This window comes from Ammospiza caudacuta, chromosome 2 (assembly GCF_027887145.1).
Source record: "Ammospiza caudacuta isolate bAmmCau1 chromosome 2, bAmmCau1.pri, whole genome shotgun sequence".
In the NCBI taxonomy this organism is placed as follows: Eukaryota; Metazoa; Chordata; class Aves; order Passeriformes; family Passerellidae; genus Ammospiza; species Ammospiza caudacuta.
In genome coordinates this window covers 15,131,471-15,143,511 of record NC_080594.1, presented here as the reverse complement: position 1 = coordinate 15,143,511, position 12,041 = coordinate 15,131,471, and the positions used below count along the sequence as shown (strand labels likewise).

General features: G+C 42.6%; 1 protein-coding gene across 3 annotated transcripts in view; it reads left to right on the top strand.

Annotated features, from left to right (window-relative positions):
- The window catches only part of APP (amyloid beta precursor protein), a 194,270-nt gene that overhangs the window by 109,574 nt on the left and 72,655 nt on the right, over window positions 1-12,041 (top strand). For all 3 annotated transcript variants that reach the window (XM_058800412.1, XM_058800410.1, XM_058800411.1), the window contains exon 6: window positions 5,928-6,121. In XM_058800412.1, the coding sequence (XP_058656395.1) occupies window positions 5,928-6,121 (194 nt within the window). The remainder of the gene's footprint in view (window positions 1-5,927; window positions 6,122-12,041) is intronic.

The window sequence follows — 12,041 nt, the reverse complement described above, 5'->3', positions numbered from 1 at the left end:
GTGTGTATTGCAGCTAGAAATACTCTTGAATTTTAGTTATATATATGTACACATTTTAAAAAATTCTTACATGGCAGTACGTGGTAATTCAAATATCTTGTATGTGTATATTTATTAATATCTGAGCTTATGTTTGTGTGGCTATCAATGCATATATGCCTTAGTCCTAAACTCATTGTGAAGGAGAAGGGAAATGTAAGGTAGGAAAACACTTTGCTAAAGCTCAATTGCCAATGTTCTCTGCTATTAAAGCACATCTGTTTAAAGTGCTTACTCAAGTCTGCATTTGTCACCTCACATGGGTACTCAAGTCAAAGTGAAGGTGACATGTTTGAGGTGGAGGTGACAAACTGAAAAGGAGATTATTATATTCTTGTTTCTTAAAACTATGACAGAGCAGAATCCATCAAATGTGGGTGATCTATTTTGAGATAACTTTATATCTCAAGTTATCAGATTTAAATTTTAAAATACTTGCATTTGTAGTTCTCAATGTGTAGGGGAAAGCATATTGCAGCCAATCAGTTAATAAATGCCCTTTTTCAGACTGTTGGGTTTTCACCTCCAACAGTTGTCCCTTAGGCACTGCATTTTATTTTTTTTGCTTTGTCAAGGGTGTTTTCTCCACAGGGGGAAGAAAAGCTCAGCTGCATGTTGTAGCCACACTATTAGAGGGGATGTGGAGGTAGCTTGGGCTGCAGTGCCTCACAGTTGGGTGTCCTTTCCACCCAATATCTGACCACCACCTGGGTCTGGATGTAAAAGGATGTGACTTGCTTATTGTGACTTGTTGACAGTACTTGGAGGAAGGTGGGAGGGTGTATTTTGGTGATATATGTACCTGTTTTATTCATGAGGCCAAGAGGCAGGATCCACATGTGCTTTCGAAATTGTCTTGTCATGCTCATCCTGAAATAGTTTTTAACTCTGACAAAGAGGTCACAAGCATTCTTAAGCAGTGGAGCTCCTTGTTGCTATAATCACCTTTAATTAAAATTTACCTTGAAGTCTGCCTGAGGGACAGTCAGATGTAGGTGCTGACTTTCAGTATAATTGCAGCTCAGTCAAGTGACCTACAAGCTCTGGCTGCTCTTGCAACTCAGCACAGCCTGGTGGCCCTCCTGCCTGTGTGTGGGAACTAGCTGGGAGCTTTGATGTCCTTGATGTCCAAAGCTGAACATCTTTAGGACTGATGGCCAAGCTGGAAACTTCCAGGTTTTCTCTATTGTCTTAGTTTGAAAGGCAGGTACCTGCTAAGGAAGGCAGGAGCCTCTCTTGAAATGGAAAATATAAACCTTTTCTCTCTAAATTATTACAATTTTTGAAATAAAGGAGGCTCTCAAGCAAAGGTATGAGAATAGGAATAACAGTTTTTATTTGTATGTACAATAAAGCAAATAAACAACAATGCCAACTCCAGCATTAACAAGAAACATAACCAGAAACCCAATAGCAGCCTTCTCAGCTGCAGTCACTTTGCTCTTTGGTGCAGTGATGGTCAGAGCTGGCAGGGGTGCTGGGGGCTCCTGGTGGGCAGGGCGGGTGGGATGATTCCCCCACAGCTGCTGTGGAAGAGAAGCTTTTGCCTCACAAACTCCCTGGGGCATTGATCCTGGTGCCTCAGCAGGACACCTGGAAGCACCAAGCAGGGCTGGCAGGATGTCAGGCAGGGGGTGGGGGGCTGCAGACCAGCATAAAAGTCAGAGCAGTGCTGAAGAAGCAGCAGGGGTGTGGTGGTGGCAGCTGGGCTCCCAGCAGGGCAGGGAGAGGCGAGCTCAGGATCTCTGGCACCTGAGCAGATGGTGATAGATCCCTCTTTTAGTGAGGTAGGTGACAATAAGGTCTCAGTTCAGTGGCTGCTCTCAGGAGCAGAAGCTCACCCCACAACAGAAGAAGCAGCTCCAGGCTGGGCTCTGGTGGCAGCAGCAAATTGCTTTTTCAAGCAGCAGCTACAACTGGCCTCCTCTAAAGCCAAGAGAGAAAACTAGCAGTTGTCCTGGCCCCATCTTCTGTCTCTCAGAGAGAAACTCTCAGATAAGAGAAGTGCAATCAGATACCTTCTCCTGAGTTTGGCCACTTCTTTTGGTTTTTTAAGTATTCTGTTGTTAGTGTTTCTTAGCAATTTATAGGGAAAAAATCTATACTTATAAAAGGAAAGAAACCTAACCCCCAACATTATCCACCCCAAATTTTTTTCCCATACCAACATGGTACATTAAATTTAAGCTTTAAATTATATACATACATGCACTACCTTAGTTGTATATGTATCTATATATAGATATGGATACAGGCACAGTGTCATGGCTAGTTCATCCTAAAATTAGGTCCTCTTAAGGTGTGCATCGGGTCTCTCCATTCTTCTGCATCACCCACCAGGTGCAACTTGGTCCATGAGCGAAGACAGCTCCATGGATGGGATTGTCCTTGCTGGAGGCAGAATTAACCCAAACAGTTGTTTTCAGTGTACTCCTTGTCTGCCATTGGAACTTTATCTCCATCTGTTGTTTGCAAGGGCTCAGATTGGGCAGGGCCTATTTGGTTATTGGAACTTCAGGTGTTCACTAACCATGTGGCCTTTGCTAAATTAATCTCCCAGTCCTTGAGACTCCTCTTACTCAGTGCCTTCAAGGTGGTTTTAATAAGTTCATTTCATTGTTCAGCTTTCCCAGCCACTGGTGCATGATATGGAGTAGAATACGCCCACTTAATGCTGTGTTCTCTAGGTGTTTATAGGGCTATTCTTGATATAAGTCCTGTTGTCAGACTCAATTCTCTTGAGGGTACCATGCTTCCAAAGGATTTGCTTTTTAGGGCCCAGGATGGTGCTCCAGGCAGTGGCGTGAGGCACAGGGTAGGTTTCCAACCTTCCAGTGGTGGTTTCTGCTGTTGTGAGCACATAGTGCTTGCTTTGGCAAGTTTGAGGCAGTGTGATACAGTCAATCTGCAAGGCCTTCCTATACTTACATTTGCACCACTGCCCACCATACCATAGGGGCTTTACCCACTTGGCCTGTTTGATCATAGCACATGTCTTACAGTCATGGATAACCTAAGAAATACTGTCTATGGTTAGGTCTTTTGTCTCATGCCTACTTATTTTATTACATTTCTGCCCTGATGACCTGAGGCATCATGGGCCCATTGAGCTAGGAATAATTCTTCTTTGTGTTGCAAATCTAAATCTATCTTTGACACCTTTATTTTCACAGCCTGGTCTGTCTGCTTGTTGTTTCAATATTCTTTATTAGCCCAGCTCCTGGGGACATGGGCATCTACATGATAGACTTTCACAGGTGGCCAGTGAAAGTGGCAAGTCTATCCAAGTGGCAATGTCTTTTTACTCATCAGCAGCCCAGACTGGTTTTCTTCTATGCTGCCAGTAGTGGATTTTTTCCACCTTTCCAGCCAACTCCTCAGAGCATTGGCTACCATCCACGGATCGGTATAAAGGTAGAGCTTTGGCTGCTTTCTTTAAGGCAATGTCCAGGGCCAACTGAACGGCTTTGAGTTCAGCAAGTTAACTTTATCTATCTTCTCCTTCAGTAGCTTCTGCACCCTGTCCTGTGGGGTTCCATATGGCTGCTCTTCACTTCTGGTTCATCCCTATGGTGCAACAGGAACTGTCAGTGAAAAGAGCGTAGTGCGTTTCCTCTCCTGGTAGCTGGTTGTACAGTAGAGCATTTTCAGCACATGTCACTCGTTTCTCCTCTTCTCTCTCTTCTCTCACTGATAGAGTGAGACCAAAGTTTTCACCTTCTGGCCAGTTTGTAATTATCTCCAAAACCCCAGGGCAATTTGGGTTTCTAGTATGGGCACGCTGTGTGATGAGAGCAATCCATTTGCTCCATGTGGCATTGGTGGTGTGGTGGGTAGAGGGCACCTTTTCCTTTAATAAACATCCACCCCAGCACCGGTAGTCGGGGTGCCAGGAGGAGTTGTGCTTCCATGCCAGTCAGCTCTGAGGCAGCTTGAACTCCTTCACAGGCAGCCAAGATTTTCTTCTCTGTAGAACTGGAGTTGGCTTCAGACCCTCTGTAACTTTGGCTTCAGAATCCCAGTGGTCAGCCTTGAGTCTCCCTAGGCACCTTCTGCCAAAGGCTCCAGGACAAACCATTATCTCGTCTGCAGAGTAAAGGACATTCCTCACTTCTGGTGTCATCCTAACTGGGCCAAGGGCAGCCGCATGAACAGTCTCTTGCTTGATCTTGGTGAAGGCTTGTTGCTGTTCAGGGCCCCTGCTGTTCAGTGGAAATCATTTCTCTTGTGGGTAACCAGGTTGAGAGGGCTCGTGATTTGGCCACACTCAGGAATGTGCATTCCCGAAAAACCTATGGTGCCTAGGAAAGCTTGTGTTTCGTTCTTGCTGGTTGGTGGAGACATTGTGGTGATCTTATTTATAATGTCATTGGGAATCTGACGCCATCCATCTTGCCACTTTACTCCCAGGAACTGGATTTTTCAGGCAGGTCCCCTGACTTTGCTCTTCTCAATGGCAAAGCTAGCTTCCAGCAGAATCTGGATGATTCTCTCTCATTTCTCAAATACTTCCATTGCTGTGTTCCTCCACACAATGATATCATTGCCGATGAATGGTACAGTGGAGATGGTGAAATTTCCGAGCCAGTTTTTAGCAATCAAGAAAAATTTAAAGAGGGACCAAGTGGGTTTGTACCCCTTTTTAACCTTTTCTCCTGTGTAAATGGAAACAAGTCATCTTTCATGCAGACTCTTCTGCAAGGTGGCTTTAACCACATCTATTCATAAAACATAGCTGGGTTTCCCCCAGGGGAAAGCTGCAGTATGTAGTATTTGAAGTGTTTCTTGTGTTTCTGGAGGCCAGGTATTTTGGGGAGAAGGGAACAGGGAAATCATTCTTGTTTGTATAGAGGCTTAACTCCTAGTAGAGTCAGGTTTGTGGCATATGAAAATTTTATCAGCATGTTTTAACTTCGTAATGCCCTGTTAAAAAGGAATCATACTGTCTTCTGTTTTGCCAAGGTTGCTTTCAAAGTTGTAGTAGGCAACATAATATAAAATGAAATATTAAAGGCTTGGTCCCTGAAATGAGTTGGAGAAGTTGTTAACTTCACCTAGAAGGCTGTTCAACCATATGTGATGCCATGAGAAAGATTCACACCCACTTGTGCTCAAAGTTGACAGAAAGTCACTACGTGTTTACATATTTAAAGATCGTTTATTCATTAGTAGTAAATTTCAAGCAGAAGATCAGAAACAAACCTGAAATCTTGTGACAACAGAGCATTAAGTTCAAGAAATATTTTGAAGGCAACAGTAGCAGTGGCTGAACATATATTTTTGACTTGTTGTCTGTATCACTCAGAACAGAACTAAAAATTATCCCAGAAGATTCTTGACGTTTAATCCACCAAATGCATTGACTAGTCAACTTCAGTATTTCCTTCTGTTGTCCTGTGGAAGTGTCCTTTCCTTTCACATAGCACTTGTAACAGCAGAAGGAGAAACTCTGCAGTTGGTAATTTGAGGTCAGTTCAACACTTGGTAGTCCTCTATGGAAGGCATGCAGGGAACCTCTAGATAAGCTGTCTCCTGAGAGCAGCAGAAAAGTTCCTGAGGAACTTTCTTGCTTCTTTCATATAAACTGAGTGCATTTTGTGCCAAGTTGATTTTTCAAAATTAGATTTGGTTAATGGTATCATGAAGCAAACATGTTTACAGTAGTGTTCAGCTGTCAAAATATGGGATTCTAATGTTGACCTTTTTTTTCTCTTTACTATTTGGGACATTCCAGAGTCCCAGGTTCTTTCTTTTCTATTTAAAGGGAAGAGAGGGAGATTAAGAAACAGGTAATTGTTTTCCTTACAGAGATTTCAAATAAAATGTTCTCTCCTATTACCTTGAAGTAATTTTGTTGCTGACACATCATCATAATTTTTTTCATTTAGCGATGATAAGGCGGTAGAAGCAGAGGAAGAGGAGGAGCTAACTGTTGTGGAAGATGAAGATGCTGACGACGACGATGATGATGGTGATGAAATTGAAGACACAGGAGAAGAGTATGAGGAGGCAACTGAAAGAACCACCAGTATTGCAACCACTACCACCACAACTACAGAGTCTGTGGAAGAGGTTGTCAGAGGTAAGTTCATCAGGCTTGGGGCTGCTTTGCATATTTGCACTTTACAACGAAAGAAATGTTCCAAACAGCAAAATACCCAAAGCTGCAGTGTTGTTGTGCTTTTTGGCTCCTGTAATTTACGTGTTTAATCCCCTCACCTTTCCCTTTCCCATTACAAATATTCTGTGGGGTTAGTTCTGCCACAACCCTTGGGATTTTCTGACCTCCAGTCCTCCTGGTCCACAGATGCTGCAGGGACTGTCTGTCCTTGAACTGTGTTTGTTGTGTGTGTTGTTCACAACATTTCTTGTTCAGAAACAGAAGGGTTGATTTTATTTTAAAGTAGCATTAAATAAAATCCAACTGTCCTATGTAGCAAATTGGAAAGTGTGTATGATTTATCATACACATGAGTTACAGAAGGATATGAAGTATCAGTTCCAAGCAGGAGGTATCGTGAGCTGGTTTGGTCCCTCGTATTAACAGTAGTGATGGATCATTTTGTTTGATTCTGTTAGATAGTTGTTATGTTTCTTCATGAATTAGTAAGTCAGTAAAGTTAGACAAATTTAAAATAACTAATGAGTTTTAATGTGTGGGAAAGAAAGAAATATGAAAAAATAGAATACGTCGAGTGAGAAAGAGCTCTTCTTTTCTAAAATTTAATTTTTGTTATATGTTTTAGTTCTTAATAGAACTGCATTTTAGAATTTGAATTTTACACTAGTTCATGGTCAGCATAGCAACATAGTTTTTTAAAATGCCTCATTTCTCCTACAATGCATATTGGAATTAGTTATCCTTATTTTTCTATTTTAATAGTTCAGTGTGGTGCAAATCTAAGTAAAATAGATCCCAGTTCTTCTACAATGCTTATATCTTTGCTGATAAATGTTGGAGATGGTATTAAAAAATGGGATTAAAGACTACATTTGAAAAGAAAGGAGTTGTGACATGGAGGAGGCAGAGGGAAAATGATGGAAATTGGGGCCATTGTGAAATGAGGGAGAAAATATCTGCCGTCTCCCCATGCTTCCCTATCTCCTGCCTCTGGGTATTCTTGGGACTCCAGTGGTAGTGGAGTCCCACATTTTGCATGTGGCAGTGGCCCTTCCTCTTGAGCCTTGGTTCCAGTGTTTGTCAGAGGAGAGGGTGCTGCCTGCAATTTATCACACCAGGATGCAGAAACATGCCCAGAGGATGCTTTGGGAAAAGCAGAGTTACTTGCTTATATTTCTCTGTTCAATCTACACGGAGCACTAAAGCTTTGCTAAAATCACCAGCAAATGTTTCTTTCTAAGGCTGGCAACTCAGTCTTGTGTGTTTCTGTCTTATATAGCTGTTGAGTGTTTTGCTCAGTTTTTGGAGAGCCCTTTCAGTGAGGAGGGGGTAGAAGGAGTTTATATCTTTAAACCAATTAAACATATTTCCATATGTGAGCTTTTACCCCCTGGGGATAAAATGCCCTGTTTTCACTGGCAAATGAATATTGAAAGGGGAAAAAAAAGAAAAAGAAAAAGACACTTGACTTTAATGAGATTTTGGATGAGTGGAAATGAGGACAAATTTGGTAGCAATGTTTCTTTACTGAGGGTGATGTGTCAAAGAGGTTAATATTTATAGCTTTCAGGAAAGTAGCATACAATCACCTGAATATAAAACATAACATATAAAAGATGAGGGAAGCTATTGACACAACCTTTCAGAAGCCCTTTAGAAATGTATATGTTGGCTGATCATGAAATGACCGCATGTTGTTTTTCCCAAGTCTAATATTTCCCACCTTGGGTGACTGTGAGGAAAATATGCTTTGGTTCAAGTGTGATGAGGACAATCTGTTACCAGTACAAGTTTTCAGCACAGTTCTGCCACAAGCCTTTGGGTTTCCTGACCTTCAGCCTTGCTGGGGCACACATGGTGTAGGGACTGTCCTGGAGAGAGTGAGTGCTGTCTGACAGAGCTGCACTGTGCAAAGTGCTTGCTTATTTATTCAGGTAGAAGTGTCCAAATGATATAGCCTTGATTCTTGCTTTTGCTTCCCTTCTTACCCACAAGAGAAAGATTCCTACAGGGTTCTTGTCCTCCTGGTGCAGGCAGCAGATCCAGCATAGGAACTTGTGTGGTGAGCATCTTGCTGATGCAAGTGTCATTGTAAATGAAAGAGGCTGAGGGACCTTGTTGAGAACTTATGTATTAAAAAGTGGTCTTTACTATGGAGACACCCTGAAAGCCTCTCTAAAAGGATTGAAGTGTCAGAGCTTCATTGGTGTGGACTGAGCTCTGTTCCAGGCTGCCATGCCCAAGCACTAGTTATAAAACATCCTAGGATGCTCTTCACAACCCTTTACACCCGGTTTTATGAAGCTGTAACTAATATTATGTCTCCAGCAATAAAAAACAGAGAGAGTGGATTTATCCAGTTTAAGAGGAGCTGCTTTTCAAATGGACAAAGCCATAAGTTATTGAGCCCTTTCTCTGCCAAATCAGTGGAATGGCTGCCATCAGCCAAAAATAAGTGAAAAGCATAAATGCAGTGCTATACTTTAAAGATACTTGAGCTATTGTAGAATAAATTTTTCAGGCAGTTTTCTTTCTGTGCATATTTTAATAAATTGTGACCAAAATAGTAATAATAGAACCACTTACAAACTTATTTTCAGTGAAAAGGAAATTAATCTTTCCTAGAGAATGGAAAAGGTCCATTGGCAGGAGGATAGTATTTTCATTCTGCAGCAACCACATTTCTATGTGTTTCTTTAAAAATGTTAATAAACTTTCCATAGGGCAGTATTTGCCACTATTCACTTTCCTACCTTTTGTGAGAGATGATCTTTACTCTGAATTCATATGGTGTATAGCAGCAGACCCAGTTTAAACTTTTGGATATGCTCTTGCTGGGTTTCAGATGTTAAATCCAGACGATTGTGGGTCTGAGATTACAGTGATTCAGTTGGTGAAATTAGTGTGCAATACACATTTTTCACCTCTGGTCATGGGGAGATGTTAGCACTGAATTTGTGCTGAAGAAAATATGGCTCATTTATGAAGCCCTGCTCTTGATTTTTGTCTCTATGTGGAGTAAGGGAAGTGATTCTGATGGCCAGGATTTAGGTAAGGGAGTGGTTTAATTTCTGCAGTCATTGCCATGGTGTTATGGGTGTTGCAGAGCTGCTCCCAAGGATCCAGGCTCCTGGTGATTTTTCCAGCATGTGATGGAGGGAAGCAGGAGCACTGCTTCCCCCATCATGTGCAGTTGTTTGGGATTTTGTTTCTTCTGCACAGGACAGCAGAAGGACACAGGAGGAAACAAGAAAAATTAGTCTTGGCATACAACAATCTCTCTTGGCATACAACAAAGAATAAGCAGTTTTGGCTTAGTGCTTCCCATCAGAGTCATAGAATCACGAGGTTGGAAGAGACCTTCAAGATCATCGAGTCCAACTCATGCCCCAACACCTCAACTAAACCACGGCACCCAATGCCCCATCCAAGCTTTGTTGAAAAACACATCCAGGGATGGTGACTCCACCATCTCCCTGGGCAGACCATTCCAGTACTTTATCAGTCTTTCTATGAAAAGCTTTTTCCTAATATCTAATCTATATTTCTCTTGATGCAGCTTGAGGCTGTGTCCTCTCATTTTGTCAGTTGTTGCCTGGAGAAAGAGACCAACCCCACCTGACTACAAACACCTTTCAGTAAGTTGTAGAGAGCAATAAGGTCACCTCTGAGTCTCCTTTTCTCCAGGCTAAACACCCCCAGCTCCCTCAGTGGTTCCTCACAGGGTTTGTGTTCCCAGCCCCTCTCCAGCTTCGTTGCCTCCTCTGGACGCGCTCAAGCATCTCAAGGTCCTTCCCAAACTGAGGGGCCAGAACTGGACACAGCACTCAAGGTGTGGCCTCACCAGTGCCCAGGGCAGGGGCAGAATGACCTCCCTGCTCCTGCTGGCCACACTGTTCCTGACACAGGCCAGGAGCCTTTGGCCTTCTTGGCCACCTGGGCACACTGCTGGCTCATGTTCATGTCAGCCAGTGCCCCCAGGGCCCTTTCTGCCTGGGCACTGTCCAGCCACACCGTCCCCAGCCTGTAACGTTGCAGGAGGTTATTGTGGTCAAAATGCAGGACTCAGCACTTGGGCTTATTAAACTTCATCTTATTGAACTCTGCCCATCCATCCAACCATTCCAGGTCTCTGCAGAGCCCTCCTTCCTTCCAACAGATTGACACATGTTCCCAGCTTTGTGTCATCTGCAAATTTATCAATGGAAGACACAATCCTCTCATCCATGTCATCAATAAAGATATTGAACAGAGCAGGCCCCACACAGAGCCCTGAGGACACCCCTGGTGGCTGCCCCCAGCTGGATGCAGCACCCTCACCAGCACTCTCTGGGCCCGGCCATGCAGCCAGTTCTGAACCCAACACAGAGTGCTCCTGTCCAAGCCCTGGGCTGCAGCTTTTCCAGGGCTGTGCTGTGGGACACAGTGTTAAAGGCCTGTCATCATAGTCAATCAGATCCCATTAGAGGAGAGCAGTGGGGTCAGCCCAGCAGCCTGGAACAAAACACGTGGCAGCTTCTCTGCAAACTTGCCAACAGACATGGGGGAATCAGCAGCATGAGCCTCACCTGCCTCCTCCAGCAGTGTAATATTGCCCTTTATCAGTTGGGTTTGCTTTCTCTAATTCAGCTGGATTTCTTTAGGAAGTTAGGAAACAACCTATGCAGTGCTGCTTCATGTGACATTTTGACTGTGTTTACTGTCTGGAGTTACAAGTGAGAGACCATATGCTGGTTTCCTAGCAAGAGAAAACTAGCCTGATGTTGGTATGGTAGGTCTTAGTGTCATTGATCCATCATGAGTGGTTTTCTGCTGGAGATTTTTAACTGAAAGACTTAAAATCTGTTCAGTGACTCCTACTATATATTGTAAATCAAGAGAGATTAACCCTGATTGCCAGACTTGTCAGCTGGGAATTTTGGGACAATATTAGTAGCGTATGCTACATTAATTGGGGGTTTTTTCTGCACTCCATAGCTTTGCCTCACTTCCATAGAATCATAGAATGGCCTGGTTTAGAAGGAACCTTAAATATTTGGAACCCAGTTCCAACTCCCTGCCGTGGGCAGAGATGCCTCACTCTAGACCAGGTTTCTCCAAGGCTTTCCCATCCTGCCCTTGAACACTTAGAGGGATGGGGCATCCACAGCTTACCAGGGCAACTTTTCATCTTTGGAAAGTTACCATCTTTGTACTGCAGTAGTAGTTCCCTGCTCTTCTTCCTTGCCTTCAGGGCTATGCAGTGTGCTTTATTTGGGGAGGGATTATGTGTGATTGATTGCATTTCATGTCTAGAAAACATGATTGGTTGCTATATAAATAGTACACATTCATATAAATCCACTGGGGTTTTTTGCTATGAGATCTTCATTCAGAATCATCATCTACTGTAATTTATGAATGAGAGCTGATAAAATCAACCTAATGGATTTGCATTTATTGCTTTTAATTAGACATTTTAATTTAAAGCACAGCTATTCTCCCATAATATAATACTTTATTATATGTTGTAATTGAAGGAAATATTTTTTGTAATATGGTGATCTTGTTGATGGAGATGCAATACAGTACTACCTTTTTGGGTCGAGAGCAAAAGTACTGAAATACTAAACACACTAATAGTGTTATTTTATGTAAATTGGAAGGTGGAGAGTAGTTTCATTTGAAATACATCCTGCCAGAAAAAAATTACCAAGAATCTGTTTCCCTAGAGAAGATGTCATGTTATTATACTGAAGCAGTAATTAATTGCAAATTTTTTGCTGAAGATTTTGCTGTGTAAAAAGACTGGAATGCACTTCCAGGCTAATCCTCATACTCACTGTCATGCCATGTTAGCAGAATTGTGATGTTATGTGGAAAGATTACCTTTTCTAAAACA